This window comes from Eleutherodactylus coqui, chromosome 1 (genome assembly GCF_035609145.1).
Source record: "Eleutherodactylus coqui strain aEleCoq1 chromosome 1, aEleCoq1.hap1, whole genome shotgun sequence".
NCBI classification, from domain to species: Eukaryota; Metazoa; Chordata; class Amphibia; order Anura; family Eleutherodactylidae; genus Eleutherodactylus; species Eleutherodactylus coqui.
The window spans coordinates 353,038,218-353,054,726 of record NC_089837.1 but is presented as its reverse complement, the minus strand read 5'-3'; the positions used below and the strand labels follow the sequence as shown (position 1 = coordinate 353,054,726).

The following is a 16,509-nucleotide window of genomic DNA, read 5'->3' as shown; positions in this document are numbered from 1 at the left end:
GGGGCATCTGTGCACTATGTGGATGGCTATTGATCTGCCATGTAGTACTATATGTCTCGCTGACCGTGGCTTTGTTCCGAAAAACGTGCCATTTGTCTGGAACCTTGGAAGCTGTACCTGCAGTTTTGCATGGTCACTTTTATTTTAAAGGCATTGTCTGTGATGAAACAAGGTATTTTAAGTTAATGGTATCAATTTAAATTAAAAAAACACATCCTGATTGCTTTAGGGCCCAATGTCCACGGGCAGAATTGAATTGCGGACGATCCGCAGTGGGTACCCGGAATTTAACCCTTTCCAATCCACTGTCTGCCGTCTTCCTGCATTCTGATTGAAGCTCGTACAGCTCCAATATCCGAAGACGTCCGACAGGGTATTCTTGCCGTCTATTGCCAGCCACTCCGCTGTCTGGTGCACTCACACTGGCTTTAGCCAGCAGGTGGCACTGTTTCATAATAGCAAAAAGAGATAGCCTTTTAGGAAACCCTGAATCCAAAATTGGATTGGAAAGGGTTAAGCATGCAGATTTGATTTGCAGACCTTTTGGTCCGGAAAACAAATTGCAGCATGCTCCATTTTGCTCCAGGTCCTGCACAGACGACTTCCATTGAATCCGACCCACCCGTGGACATGAGGCCTAAAACTGGAAGAAAGATGCTACCAAGTCATGCTCTAACATTTGTGCACGTTAATGTTAGTTGTCCACTCGTGTAATGTCGTCATCTGTTTAGTTCTTTATTGCCTTATGTATTCAAGGTCTTTGACCCCGAAGAAGAACAGAGTGAGGAAAGTGCAATTGTGGTAACAGATGAAAAGGACCAGAATGCTTCTGAAGATCAGGTAGAGTTTTATTTAATGCTAATATACTTTTTTTTTTTTGTCTGTGTTTTTCCTAGATTTCTTTTGTTTTTAACTCTGAAAATAGTTTATTGCAAGCCACTTTTTATCTTCTGTTTGAGTGTAGCATGGATATGCTTTACAATTAAGTACACTCCTTTTTAAAGGTTGTAAGATGTCAGTAAAAAATAGATTTTGTAAGAACTTACCGTAAAATCTCTCTCGTCTTGTTCATTGGGGGACACAGCAAAGACCTTGGGTACAGCTTCTGCCACTAGGAGGCGACACTAAGCATAAAAGTGTTAACTCCTCCCACTAGCTATACCCCCCTGCAAGCAGCATGCTAGCTCAGTTTGTATGCAAGCAGTAGGAGCAGCCAGTAGGATACCACAATAATAGATAATAACCATACTCACGAACTGTAACTCATTCCAGCACCGCGTGCGACCACACCAAGGATCCTCCAAACAAGAGGAGTATACGTTACAGTCCTTATACCAGACTAGGTGGGTGCTGTGTCCCCCAATGAACAAGACGAGAAAGAGATTTTACGGTAAGTTCTTAAAAAATCTAGTTTTCTCGTCTGTTATCATTGGGGGACACAGCTCTGACCTTGGGACGTTCTAGAGCAGTACCCAAGGGGGCGGGAAAATATAAGAAGTCGAATGTGTAAGGAGCAACCTGTCCAACTGCGACCAGCGTTAACGGATTACTAGGCATCCGACATGCTCAGACAGAACTTAAAAGGGACCTAAATAAAAGGCCCAATCCACCCTCTGGGGGACGAAATCCTGACAAGGAGCCTCTGACGATACACTCGCTGTCAGAGTACACAAGCCGTAATACGGCCTGAGAATATAACCTTGCTGTGACTGTGACCCTGTATGTCGCGAGTCGATCCATTGCAAGGCTTCCCCCCGGAGACACCGGAATCCAGTCGGAGTTGCCAGGGTTAGCAGCCGTGCACTAACGTGACTGAAACATGCTACCTACGCGAAGTACTCTTGCGTAGTCAGAGCAAGCCAACTTACCCTGGAGTGTTCCTCAGAACTACTGAGAAAGGTGCCCACCGATACTCCGCTGAAGTAGTCCCGATACCGACGGCAGAACTCACCGCAGCTAGATAACGGTCGTCTCCTGTACTGACGGTACAAGGTAGGCATCCAAGGCAGAGTTATTGGGCCCTAAGCGCCGAGACTTCAGAAAGTTGTCAGCCTTCCGCCAGTCGACGTGGTTGTAAATGAGCTTCCATATACCTCCAGGTAGTCAATCTCACCTTCGCAGCCCCTCAGTAAGGGAGGACGCAGGTCGATTCCAGACGCCACTGAAGACACTACTTGTTGAGATCTGCAACCGTTCCATGCTGGAATTCCGTGTTGACCAGGGCTGGATAATCTGCTGTGTAACCCAGCGACCTCCGTCCATGACGGCGGCTGTCAGATTAGAGCGTTCACTTGCATGGCCCCACGTGCTTCTGAGGACATCTATCCTCTGGAATGGAGATTAATCAACTATCGCTAACCCCGTACTGGGATTTGATGTTACCGCGAAAATCTACTGGGCACCAAACAAGTTGGGCACGCAAGGCAGCAAGGGTACACTAGAAAGGGACTCAGTGCTCCCCTTGAGCAAAAAACCCCAGCAGTAGGGGGAGGGACGAACCCTAAAACTTGCTGACAGTACAAGTATCGACTGTCTTACACTCTGCTACACGCAATAACGCAGGGAAGGCAATGCCTGAGTATCGCAGAGAGCCGCTGGATCTGCCCTACTCAACTCCATTAGGCGTGTTAACCTCCCTATACAGTTTGCTGAGGATCAGCGCCCTAACAGTAGCGACCGCTGCGAATACAGAGTACTCCCATCCACACTATTGGTAAAAAACGTGGTCTGTTCTGTACCCATTAGGGTCATCAGAAGCTCTGTCTCCAGTAGTGAGATATCCATGGCCGTACAGCCACGGCTGTCGGACAAGTAGTCCAGCATACATAGCCAGCACAACATGCCCTGTAGTTCAGTGACCGCCTGAAGGAATGCGGACTCACAGTGGATCGGCACGACAAGACGTCGACTGGAGGGGCGCCCCAAGTTGCTTGTAGGAAGCTGCAGGTGGTCATCCCAGGGGAGGTAGCTGTTAGGTAAAGGTCCAGAGCGCAGGCTTTTCGCAGAACTCCCATGAGTATTCTCCTTCCCTCGGAAAAGTACCACAGGACTCAGCAAGACCGAAGTACAGCCAAAGGCCGTACGACCTGTTGTCCCTGGGATGACTATCTTTTGGCGTGTAATTCTAGTACTATAGCGAGATCACATACCATATATGTTCTAGCTGGGCCCTGTCCGCATGGCAACCTAGCATCAGACATTGCGGTCTGTTTGCCTGCAGGGAATGCGGAGGGGCAGCTAGCCGTTAGGCCAGGCTCAACTCCAGTCAGGCCTGTCACCGACGTCAGCGTACCGCTGACAATCAGTGTGAGCAACATTGTCCATAGGCCGAGATATTGTCTGCTGGCTGTAAGCCAGTTCTGCAGCGGAGAGTGCACTTGATAAATGGCTCTGTCCCGGACTCCGACCAGAATGTAGGGAACTACTGAGGGAAAAAATCTGACTCCGGCTCAGACCAGTGCATGCGCTGCTTCAGGCATGGAAGGTATCACCGGGCGCAGCAGCCTGGAGTGCTGCCGACAAGCGGCCTGAACCCCGTTGTACGTAAAGGCATGGTATTCTCCCGCTAGATGTAGTCTCGTTCCGTACCGAGAGCGCACACAGCATGTAGGCCTTGTCTGCCGCTGTCCGCGTGTCCTCCTGGACACGGAGACTGTGGTACGATCCTGTAGAGAGATTCAACCCGATTTGGGGCAGTCACGGGGAAAAATGAGTCCAGAGACTCCCTGTGAGAGTACTTACGAGGGATTGCATGTTATCTGTAAGATAAGATTCTCTCCACTTAAGCTGGTACTTCAGTGGGAGCACATTCGCTAAGCGGCTGTGGCCGCCCACCTGTATCTCCGGGACGTGGACACTGCGGCACATGAGACTGCGGGGGACAGCAGGGGAGCTGCCGACAGGCAAGGCTCAACCCGATGCGGAGCAGACGCCATGTTGCCGGGGCGCGTCCTCCTGGACACGGCAACGCGTGTAGTAAGAAATGGCCACGCGACCGCGGGCTGTTGAGAAAGGCGCGCGCGCCTAGTAGGTAAGGGCGCGCGGCACGTTGTAGGTAAGGGCGCGCGGCACGTTGTAGGTAAGGGCGCGCGGCGCCTTGCAGGTAAGGGCGCGCGGCGCCTTGCAGGTAAGGGCGCGCGGCGCCTTGCAGGTAAGGGCGCGCGGCGCCAGTGTAGGTAAGGGCGCGCGGCGCCATGGGACCGCTCGGCAGCACGGGACCGCTCAGCAGCACAGCTAAAATGTCTGCGCGCCAACAAATGGAGCACCTGCCGGAGTAGGAGCGCCATGTGGGAGAGGAGGGCGCGCGGCGCCTAGCTGACAGCGGCGCCATGTTGCTAAGGGCGCACGGCACCATGTGGGGGGAGACTCCCGGCGCCGTGGGACCCCTCGGCGATACTTTTAAATGGGTCCGCGCGCCAAAATGTGGAGCCCCTTGCCGGAGTAGAATCGCCATGCGGGGAGAGGCGCGCGACGCCATGGGACTGCTCGGCGGCACTTCTAAAAGAGGTCCGCGCGCCAACACATGGAGCCCCTAGCCAGAGTAGGAGCGCCATGTGGGAGGGGGGGGGGGGGGGGAGCGCGGCGCCGAGCTGACAGCGGCCCCACGATGAGAGGAGGGTGAGAGGGGAGCGCGCCATTGGTGAGAGGGGAGCGCGCCATTGGTGAGAGGGGAGCGCGGAGGCCCCTTTAAACAGTCCACGCGTCAGCGCGATGTAGGGGGAGCTTGCGGGCCAAGTACAGGATCTCCGGCCGCGAACAGGACCCGACAGCGCGCCATATCGCGGGCACAACCCGTCTCAGCCAAAAACTGCGCTTTAAAGTAATAACCCGCCGGCGACACAACAAGCCGCGGACGGCCAGGAGGCCGCCGCCGGCAACAACGCACAAAACCGCACCGACACGGGCCAAGTTCCCGCACGCACCGCAGACAGCCACAGAAAATGCAAACACACATTTGGGGGGGGCTAACGGCGGGCTAACAAAATAAACCCACATACTTACCTCCCTTCCTGAGGTAGGGTGGCTCCCGGGCTCCAGCAGAGCTCCCCATCATCGCCTGCCTTTGATGAGGCAGTGGATGCCGGACCATAAATAAGGGGGGCTCTATGGCTGGCGAGTCACACTCAGTTTGGTGGCCGAGTGTGCATCCTTTTCTTCAGAGGGGGCCCGGCAGACAACAGAGGGCTACATATCACCTGTGTTCGCCGCCCTCGGTGGGTTAACGGGGAGAGTCCTGCCTCCTCGTTATGCCCTGGCCTTCCGGGAAAAAAAAGGAAAAAATCAAAAAATGCAAAAGAAAGAAAAAATAGTCTCAGCAGGAGAGACAGTCCTGCCTCCTAGACACTAAGCAAAAAACTGAGCTAGCATGCTGCTTGCAGGGGGGTATAGCTAGTGGGAGGAGTTAACACTTTTTTATGCTTAGTGTCGCCTCCTAGTGGCAGAAGCTATACCCAAGGTCTTTGCTGTGTCCCCCAATGATAACAGACGAGAAAAGTCTTTTCTCATGCAGTAACTTAAGAAATTGTGATCTACTCTCCTTCCCCCATTCCCACTGTGTCCCACGCTGGTGATCAATCACTAGGTTCCGCTGTTGGTTGCAGCCTCTGTGACATCCTGTAAACCGGGTGACACTGCAGCTGTAAACACACATAGGAGCAGGAGAGCGAGCACCGGTGCAGGACACAGCGTCAGAGGTGAGAATATCACTATTTGTTATGTTACTGCATGGGGAAGGGGTTGTAGCGAGATTTTACAACTCGGAGCACCCCATTAACTATAAATAACGTGTCTGTTCTTTATAAGGAAGAAGACAGCAGCACTGATGAGGACAGTGATCAGGAAGGCGCTGCTGAAGAGGGAGAAACCGACGATGAAGAGGAAATTGTGGATGAAGATGTAAATGAGGTGTTCCGTAAACAGCTGATGGATGTCTTACAAGGTGGCAAAGCCATGGTAAAGGAGCTACTTCTCCAGCTTAGCTAATGTATCATATATACGCAGGTTGTGAATACAGATGATGAAGGCAGCTATGCTATAACTACACTTGTCATTTTCCTGCCAGGGTGGGGAAGACAGTGATGAAGACTTGGATGATGAGACCATGATGGCCTTTGATAAAAATCTATCCTCATTATTTGCGGAACACAAAAAACGTATCCAGGCCAAGAAGGATGAGAAGGGCAAAATCCGTATGGAAAAAATCTTGCGGACGCAATTTAAGACAAAAGTATGTAAGCAATATTCTTTTTCTGTAACTTACCATTGTTATAGTAGTAGTTGCAATATTTTAGACATACTGAAATAGCATAGGGGGATCTTCTGATTAGGCCCCCATACTTTAGCCAAGGCATTGACACTGTAATGCAAGTCTCACATTCTAACCTTAATACTTTCCACGTACAGCATACCAATTAATTTTAAGCTGCTCCCCTGGCTACAGCAACGGATTGTGTGGGATCTCGCCACCAAGACTGACTGTGTTCTAAATGCTTATTTCATAAATCAAATATGACTCCACTTAAAAAAAACAAAAAAAAAAACACAACTTTAAAATATTTTTTAGGTACATTATATGGTACCTTAAATACTACTATTGAAAAATACAATTTGTTCCACAAAAAACAAGCCCTCAGACAGCTATGTCAGTGGAAAAATAAGAGATTAATTTGTTTTAAAAGTGGGGAGATTAAAAACTAAAATTTACAATGCCATTAAGGGGTTAATCAACTTTTTTTTTCACTTTTTGAATAGTTTTATTTTTATCTTATTTAATGACATTGTGGAAATAAACTGAGTCAGCTGCAGTCCCTCTGATGTCCAGTGGATGGCAACAGAACTACAGCTAATGGGGTGTAACAGTGTAGACCAAGTGTGTTGGCTTTTCTTCTGTATATAAGTAACAGTTTTGCTAACCTTTTTCTTCTCAGATGTGATTTGATGTTATTCATCTCTAATGCTAGGATCCATATCGGAGTGTAATAAGGGGTTTCTTAACCCCTTAACGTTACAGGGCGTACATTGAGATTCTGGAGGTTAGGATTTTGTATGGAGGGGGATCTAGGGTCGATCCTGCTCCATACAATGCAGGTGCCGGTTGTTTCTTACAGTTAACACCGACCTGCAACTGCTCCAATAAGCAGCGCCACTGATCGGAGCGGTTAACCCTTTAAATCTCGCCATTAATTCTGACAGAGGCAGTTAAATGACGCAATCAATGTTCGCGGGTACTGCACTGCACCCCCGTGATGAGATTGTGGGGAGCCGTGCGGTTGCCATGGCTGCCGGGGGCCTTGTGAAAGGCCCCCTAATGTTGGCATAGCAGATTGCCTATCAAGCCATGTCTGTGGCGTGGCTTAATAGATTGCTTGTCAGATTGCAGTATAATGTAATGCTATGACATTACATCATACTGCAGGAGCAATCAAACAATCGCAAGTTCATGTTCCCTATCAAGAACAAATAAAAAATGTTAAGACGTTTGAAAAAAACCCTTTTGTCATACTAATAAAAGAATCAAAGTAAAAAAATATATATATAATATATATGAGTGTGTAATAAATATATATTGTATTGTTACATACATAGAATTCCGATCTAGCAAAGTAACACGTCATTTACCCCGCACAGTGAACGTCATCAGAGAACAAAAAAAAAATTGCGCCAGAATTACACTTTTGTAGTCACCCTGTCTGCAAGAAAAAATGTAATAGAAAACAATCAAAAAGTCATATGTTCTCCAAAATGGTATCAATAGAAACTACAGGACGTTCTGCAAAAATATCAGCCCTCGCACAACTAAGTCAACGGAAAGCTAAAAACTTTATGGTTGTCAGAACATGGTGGCAGAAAGTTAAAAAAAAAAATATATATATCTTTGGGAAAAAATAAAAGTAGTATAGCAAAAAAACTGTATAAACTTGGTATAGTAATCTTACTGACCGATAGAATACAGTGTGTCGTTTTTGCTGCAGTGTCTACACCCTAGAAGCAAGACCCCTGGCCCAAGATGGCAGATTTTTCTGTATATTATATGGTACATTAAATAGCACCATTGAAAAATACAACTCAGCCCGCAAAAAAAAAACACCTTCATACAGCGACGTGTATAGATAAATAAAAGTTATGTTTTTTTTAAAAGTGGGGAGGGAAAACCGAAAATGAAAAAGGTGGGCGGTGGGGAGGGACACATCCTTAAAGGGTTAAATGTTTCTGTTCTTCATGATCAGCACTGTGTTTCTCTATCATGGAAGGCTTCTAAGGTGTCCCGGTATTAATTCCTGCTTAGCTATAAAACCCTCTTGATGAGTGGTTACCTGAGGAGCATGGTTATAATGCAAGATGTGTTCCCCACTTCTCTACAGGTCTTGGACTTGATTGAAGTGTTTGTGACAAAGCAGCCGGATAGTCCGCTTGTGTTCAGTGTCATCGAGCCATTGATCTCTGTAATAGAACGGAGCATGAGCTCGGAGTCCAGCCAGCTGGAGCAGGATTTCCTCCGTAAAACAGCTGATATTTTCATGTAAGTACATATTTGTATGAAAGTTGCAGCAACAATTGATAGACGGATGTTCTGTATATATCTTGTTTTGTTGGGCTGCACTCAAAAACAATTAAATTCTGACATGCAATTAACATGTAAATATATATAACAATTAAAGACTTTGCCGTATTTTACCATCTAAGCGGTTTTCCCACTAATGACATTTATTCTCTGATAGGGGATAAATGTCTGATTGCTGGTGGTCTAATCATTGGGACCCGCATCAATCTCAATATCTTTCTGCCCCAAGTTCCCCATGTGAATACAGCGGTGGTGTACATGACCTACTCTAGTCACTTCTATGTGATGGAGGGCGATTGCTGCCCTCATCGATCTGCGTCCATGCCTTTAGAACATTATTATGTAAGACATTGTCTTCATTGACATGACTGCTGTGCCTTAGCGTCAGCGTGCAATTATATACATCACGACTAATCCTCTTTGTGCTTGCCCTAGTGTCTTCACAAATTGTCATTAGCATAAAGTAATTGACATCTATGTGTTGAGGCAGTTTTATTTGCATTGACTTTAAGCAGTTGGCTGTGAAAAAGAACAATCCTTATCCTTTTAATTCTGTTTGTGTGCTGTTGGTTTGGGTAAAAATACTGGGAAACAAACCAATTGCTTTGCAGATGAAGCTATGTAAATTTGACAGACTTCAGGTATGGAAGCTCTGGTTGTAGGTTATATAGTACATGGCTCTGCATAATGTTAGATGAACTCTCAAGCCTAAATTGTATTAAGATTCTTATCAGATCCTTTCTTCCATGTCACTGAACACTACTTGGGTGGTTGGTGCCTCTTGGGCGGGAGAAACGGATGTCACCAGTATTCACTTAATGGGGTACCACTGGGGAAAAGTAATATGGAAAAGGATCTGGGGGTATTAGTGGATAATAGACTAAACTGGAGTAACCAATGCCAGTCAGCCGCTGCAAAGGCAAATAAAGTCTTGGGGTGCATTAAAAGAGGTATAGGGGCGAAGGATGAGAACATTATCCTTCCATTATATAAGGCACTTGTCAGGCCCCACATGGAATACTGTGTACAGTTCTGGTCACCGGTGCTCAGGAAAGATGTCACAGTGCTTGAGGGGATTCAAAGAAGGGCAACTAAACTAATACATGGAATGACGGGACTGGAATACCCAGAGAGGCTATCCAAATTGGGACTATTTACTCTTGAAAAAAGAAGGTTAAGAGGCGACCAAATAACTATGTATAAGTACATGAGGGGACAATACAAGGATCTCTCCCAAGATCTGTTTACACCCAGGACCATGATGGTAACAAGAGGACATCCGCGACGATTAGAGGAAAGTAGGTTTCATCACCAACATAGAAGGGGATTCTTTACTGTAAGAGCAGTTAGACTGTGGAACTCTCTGCCTGAGGAAGTGGTGATGGCAAAATCCATAGAGGAGTTTAAAAGGGGACTTGATGTCTTTCTGGAGAAGAAGGACATTATAGGATATAAATCTTAGGTTAATTGTTAATCCGGGTATACAGGCAGGTAGGAACTATTAGGGGTTGATCCAGGGAACAGTCTGATTGCCAGTAGGGAGTCGGGAAGGATTTTTTTCCCCGAAAGGGCTAATTGGCTTCTGGCCTTGGGGTTTTTTGCCTTCCTCTGGATCAACAAAGGAGGATAGACAGGCTGAACTAGATGGACATTGTCTTCATTCAGCCTTACATACTATGTTACTATGCAACAGCGCCTCTGCTCTTCAGGTGTGTAAAGCCGCTAGTCAGGCTTCTCTGCACACTTGTCTCTATCGGGTACATGCTTTTGGATCCACTGACGCCTATGTCTATTGAAGAGTCTTGCAGTTGGCTTTAATCTGACTGCATGCATTTTAATTTGCTCTTCCCACCCTTGAGGGACTGGTCTGGAACGTCCCGTGGTCCTAGGCTGTGTCCACGAATGCCGCGAGAATATCAGATTTTTGTACTGTAAAATGTTTCTTGTGGTGTTCATTGAGGAACACTGCACTCACCCAAAGCTTGGGCAAATATTGTTCACCATTTTACCCTTCCTTGAGCATTCACATGGTTCTGAGCTTGCTTGCTTGCATTGTTTGCGCTTTACATTTTTCTCTTTCAGTGTTATTCGGCCTGGTTTTATCCTACTTGCTGCTCCTACCGCTTGCATACAAACTGGTTAGCTTGGTGCCTTCAGGAGGGATCTAGCCAGTAGGAGGAGCTAACACTTTCCTTGCTTAGTGTCCGCCTCCTAGTGGCAGTAGCTATACCCACTGGTCCTGGGCTGTGTCCCCCAATGAACCACATGAGAGAGAGTTTTTACAGCAAATGCAAAAATCTGATTTTAGGGAGTAGTAAAGAGAACAGTTTCCATTACATGCCAAGCAGAACTTGCATAGATCTACACACTCACTAAAGGATACATGTATATCAGCCTTCTGTGTATCTGCAGCTTGTTCTTATGTGGACGGTTTAATTTTTTTTCTATATCTTTCTATATCCCAGCAGTGCGGATTCACTTTATATACTGGTGTGTGTTTTTCATTAACTTTTATATGAAATGCCCGTGGCAGTGGAGAGGTAGATAAAATATTGATCACATCAGTCTTTTAGATTTTCAAAGATTAGATTTTTCCTGTTTCTATTTTGAAATCCTCTAAATAACAGGTTCCCCCAAAAATCCTATGCCTGTTATATCAGTAGTGCAGTCCAGAACGGCACCATTAGGCTGGGTTCACACGGGGCATAATTACCGTGGAATTTCTGTGCAGACTTTCTGCACGGAAATTGCGCCTGCAACTTTTTATCCCAGGATTAGCCAGCAAAGTGGACGGGATTTGCAAAAATCACATCCACTTGCTGCGGCCAAGCCACGTCGAAATAGACATGCCACGCGGAATTCAAAGATGCGGCATGTCAGTTCCCCATTTCCGTGGCGGCCTCTCTGGGAAGAGATGCTCGCAGCGGAATGCAGGTCGCAAGGCCACGGGTTTTGGAGCTGCATTTCTCCTCTGGAAATCTTGCGGTATTTCCGTACAGTCATTCCATAAGATTTCTGCGGGATTTCAGTCCTGTGTGAACCCAGCCTTATAGTATCAAATCTCCCTTCAATAACATTTTTACTGTGACTGATAGCTTTTGTATTTTAGGAAACACCCGGAGCATGTCGGGAACTCTGGACAAATATGACTCTCAAAAGCATATAAAGTTTAAGGGGAAGAAAACCCCATGGGGTGTCCTCCCCTTACTCTGCTAAAGGCATGTGAAGTTTCAATTCATTGCCTGTACACTAAAAGGCCCATTTACACGTAATGATTATATAGTTCAAAATGCTTTCAAACCGTAAATGAACGATAATCATTACATGTAAACACTGCCATCATGCACTTTTCGTCTGAACGGTGATTTTAAGGTGAACTTAAAATCCATTGTTCAGCCGCAGAGAGATAAAGTATCTCTCAATAGACCGCATGCTGTTTTCTTCACTAGAGTCAGATCATCACATTGTATTCGTCTGGCAGCCCCAATGAGAACAATGCAGCTGTGTGAAATTGGTCATAAACTGGGCTCTGCAAACAGTTCCTGGTGGCCTGTTTACATGCAAATGAAGATGATAAAGTGTTAATTGACATTAGTGTCCACTAACACTTTATGCAAAAAGATTGCTAAATCTTTCAATCATTTGAAAGATTATCTTTGCATGTAAATGGGCCTCTATTCATTATGGGGATTTAATCTTAAATGTTTTTCCTCACTGCTGTAATAGTGTCATAATTTATCCCCTTTTCTGCTACAACAGGAATAACTTATGCAAGAACAAGAAGTACTGTAAAGATGTATCAGAGCTCAAGGATGACTTGCATGATATGATGGAAAGACTATTAAAAAGAGCCAGCAAACAAAATGATTCTTCCGTGGCCTTATATTGTTTCAGGTGAGATGAGAATGTGAATCACAATTTGCCAGTACACTACTGCTGCCATTGGAGAAGATTGATATTGATGTGACTGAATGTTAAGGTTGATGGAGTGGTGCAGTGCAGCTAGTGATTGTCTCGGTGTAGTGTATTTGAGTCAGTATTAATGGATCATTTGTTTTCTTGACAGTGCAACACTGTACCTATTCAAAGTACTGAGAGGCGGTAATACTGAGCAGCCAGAGGAGGTGAAGAGGAAAGGCAGTGAAACAAAGTCTTCTGCACAGGTGCATGACAAGTGATGCAATAAACGTGGAGCAGGTCATAGACTCATAGAATGGTAGAGTTGGAAGGAACCTCCAGGTTCATCGGGTCCAACCCCCTGCTCAATGCAGGATCACTAAATCATCCCGACAGATATTTGCCCAGCCTTTGTTTGAAGACTTCCATTGAAGGAGAACTCGCCACCTTCCGTTATTAAAGGCCCTGGTATTCCCAGGCGGTCTCCCATCCAAGTACTAACCAGGACCGACCTTGCTTAGCTTCCGAGATGTTACTTTACCAGTTTAATAAAGGACCACTAAACCTAAAATTTTACTAATGTAAGCCAAGAGCAGCGCTGCAATAATGACAGTGCTCTGCTTCCAAAGTCCTTCTGGTTGACCTGATAATAAAAGCATACCTCAGTAATTAGAGTTCAAGGTTCTCCTGCACCATATGTAAATGAGGTAGAGTAGTCTGGTGGGCTTACTGGACATTCTCTTCGTCCTCAAATGTTGCCCCTCGCACCTCCTCAGACATGGATGATGCAGTAGGTGTCCTTCAAGTAGCCCTGCCAAGTCTCGGTCGAGCACCATACAGTCTTCAGCTAGTGCATACACGGTTGAACTGTTGCTTTTGTGGACAGATTCACGTTGCCCATCTGCGCAGGCGTCTGCTGAGGAGGTGGGAGGAGTGGACTGTTAGGACGAACAAGCTGCTAGAAGAGCTGGTTCGATGCAACTACTGGACCGTTCTGTCTCCTTTAGGTACGGCGTGGGAAGACTCTGAACTCCAGTTACTGAGGTATACTTTTATCAGGTTAGCGAAAAGGAAAATTGAGCCCTCCCAGTATGACAGCGCTGCTCTTGGCTTACATTACTAAAATCTGCTGATAGGTTCCCTTTAAGTGTTCGTAGAGAAAGTCAAGGCAAACGGGCAAGCTGTGTTCAGTAACTGTAGAGAAGTCTGCCTTTAAACATAGTTCCACTTTAACCCCTTAAGGTCATGGCCTATTTTGACTCAAGGGATGCAATGATGTTTTATTTTTTTTTTTTGAGCATTTTCATCTCCACTTTTCAAAAGCCATTACTTTTTTATTTTTCCATTGACATTGCCACGCAAAAAGCAAGTCCTCATATGGCTGTCGCTTTTATTGGTACCATTTTTAGATACATATAATGTACTGTAAAAATTATAGTAAGTTTTTTTAAGCGCAGAGAGAGAAAACGCATCAATTCTGCTGTTTTTTATTTATTTTTTTTACAGGGTCAATCATGAAGTATAAGTGAAATTATACATTTTTTTTCTGCGGGTCTGTACGAATACAATAGAAAAATTTTATTGTAGGTTTTTCCATTTCCGCACAATAAAACCCCCTTTTTATTTTTTTTCCTTTTTTAAAATTTTTTTTTTCTACATCGATGCATTTATAGCTTTTTTTTTTATTTGTCCATGGATGGAACTCTGGGAGGGCTTGTTTTTTTTTTTTCCCCTGTGACAAGCTGACAGTTTTTATTGGTACCATTTTGGGTACATTTTGTTTAATTATTATTATTTTTGTGTGTTTTTGTTTTTTTTAATGTTGGGACACTAGCTGGAGGACTGATGATGTGAACCCTTTAAATGCTGCAATCTACATAGATCGTGGCATGGAAGTGCTTATCAGCAGAGATCATCGATCTTTAGTGTGGCAGTGGAAGGCCGGCTATCGATAACAGCCAGCTCCCACTGCTGGATGACGCGCCATCCACATGACGTAAGTTTACATCCTGGTGCTTTGAGTACAACGCAGCCAGGGCGTAAAACTTATATCATATAGCGTTAACGAGTTAAGCTTACATGCACAGTTTCTTAGTGGGCTGTGTTTTTATTTGAGGTGTACTGTCTTTTAGCCGCCTTCCTTTGATAATGCCTTATTAATGAATGTCTGGAATAAGGGAATAATTTTAAAGGCTCATCAATTACATTCCACTATTGTAGTCTGTACTAATGAGCAGGATACTTATTCACCATAAAAGCTCTACCGTATCAGCCTAATGAAATGTGACTAAAGCACTCTCCTAGCATTGCATCACATGCCCTAACATTCTCATCTTCTGTCTCCTCCCCAGGCTGACTGTCTCGGCTTCCTGAATCTTCAGAGAGTCACCCTCCTTTATGGAGAAGCATTGCAGGGATTCATGACCAAGAGAAACAGCCCTCTGACCTCAGCAATGTTTCTAGACCTCTTCTCTCGGTTTTCAGTGAGTTCTTTTAGATTGTGGAAAGAATTGGTTTTTTTTTCTAGATGGGTTTTTCATGTCTTTAGTAATTTTATTAAAACAGTAATTAGTCCCAAGAACTCTAAAGAGTAAAGCACAGCTCTTCATCAAGGGTTTTTTTCATCATGCCAACCATTTCTTGAAATGTTGACCCAGCAGACATCTGAGCTGACATGTTGGCCAGCCACTACAATATTACATAGAAAGTATTTTAAATGAGTGGCCATCCTTGTAATAAATATTTAGGCCAGGTCAAGCCAAGTGGGAGTTGCTGATAATTAGGAACTGTCTGTGCTGGAACGTGAAGGGGATTTGCAATGGTCAACCTTCCTGTATGGTATCCATATGTACGAATAGGGCATAGAGAAAGTTTTAAAAACCCAATGATTAAAGCCCCCGGTCCACGGGCGGGATTTCGCCGAATCACGCTGGCTGAAGCTTTCCATAGCGTTGTTATGGAAAGCGCCGGCCCCCTGTCCACGAGCGGGAAATCATTGCGATTCTCTGCTCGCAGTGGGCAATTCATAGCATGCTGCGAATTGTGCCGAATCTCCGCGGTCAGCCTATTAGATTAGGCTGACCGGCGGAGATTCGTCTGTGGCTCCCGCCGTGGGATACCGCATTGCCCGTAGACAGGGGGCCTAAGGGTGATGTCAGACAATATAATCCGTGTGAGAAAAATATATGATGGGGATTTGAATAGAATAAAAAAAATCTGGACACAAATAAGCCGTAGATTCCGCATCAAGTTGCGTCATGTGTACTTGACCTTAGATGCCAAGATGCACAAACCCTCACTAAATGCGCAATCCGCTGATTTTGCCAGATACAGTGCATTGGAGATGTCCAATCACATGAGTCCTCGTCCTATAATAATAGGATGCCACAGGAGCCGCTCTGATTGAGTGGATCTCATTTCGAGGGGATCCCGCTCTGTGAGGATCATGTGCTCTAATAGGGAATATGAAGAGGGTTTGTGCTCTTGTCACAATCCCTTCTAAGCGCTGTGCATAATTTGATGTGTTCAGTGATCACAAGAATCAGAGAAAAATGAGCGTTGGACAGCGGAGAATAATAGACTTCACTGATTGGGAGGTTTTTTGGAAAAACGTATCCCTCTTAGTCCAAGAGTTTATCCAATTAATAGTAAGATGCGCGGAGATAAATGAACCCACAGTCTATTAAAGCGTTCATGCACAGAGAAATATAAAGGTAAATGGACTGTCGGCTGGCAACGCATTTTGGGAGTATCGACGGGGGTCCCCCGTTCTCAAACCATATGATTAGTTTCCCACACTTGCCTCTAATCATAGGGCTTGAGAATGGGGGTCCCTGTTAATACCTCTGAAACTCATTGCCAGCCAACAGTCTGTTTACCTTTATATTGCCCCTTTATATTTGTCTGTACCTGAATGCTTCAATAAACTATGGAATTTTATCTCCACATTGGATTAATGAACGCATCTGATTTATTGAAGGAACTCCCGGAGCGAGAGAAATCCTTATTTTTTTTTTTTTTTAAGAAAAAAAACCCTCTGTGGAGTAAGTGTT

At 45.3% G+C, this 16,509-nt stretch overlaps 1 protein-coding gene across 1 annotated transcript in view; it reads left to right on the top strand.

Moving 5' to 3' along the window:
• The window catches only part of MYBBP1A (MYB binding protein 1a), a 65,457-nt gene that overhangs the window by 36,723 nt on the left and 12,225 nt on the right, over positions 1-16,509 (top strand). The window contains exons 16-22 of the mRNA XM_066577039.1: positions 757-840; positions 5,803-5,952; positions 6,062-6,226; positions 8,361-8,518; positions 12,320-12,454; positions 12,627-12,723; positions 14,809-14,940. Of these exons, the coding sequence (XP_066433136.1) occupies positions 757-840; positions 5,803-5,952; positions 6,062-6,226; positions 8,361-8,518; positions 12,320-12,454; positions 12,627-12,723; positions 14,809-14,940 (921 nt within the window). The remainder of the gene's footprint in view (positions 1-756; positions 841-5,802; positions 5,953-6,061; positions 6,227-8,360; positions 8,519-12,319; positions 12,455-12,626; positions 12,724-14,808; positions 14,941-16,509) is intronic.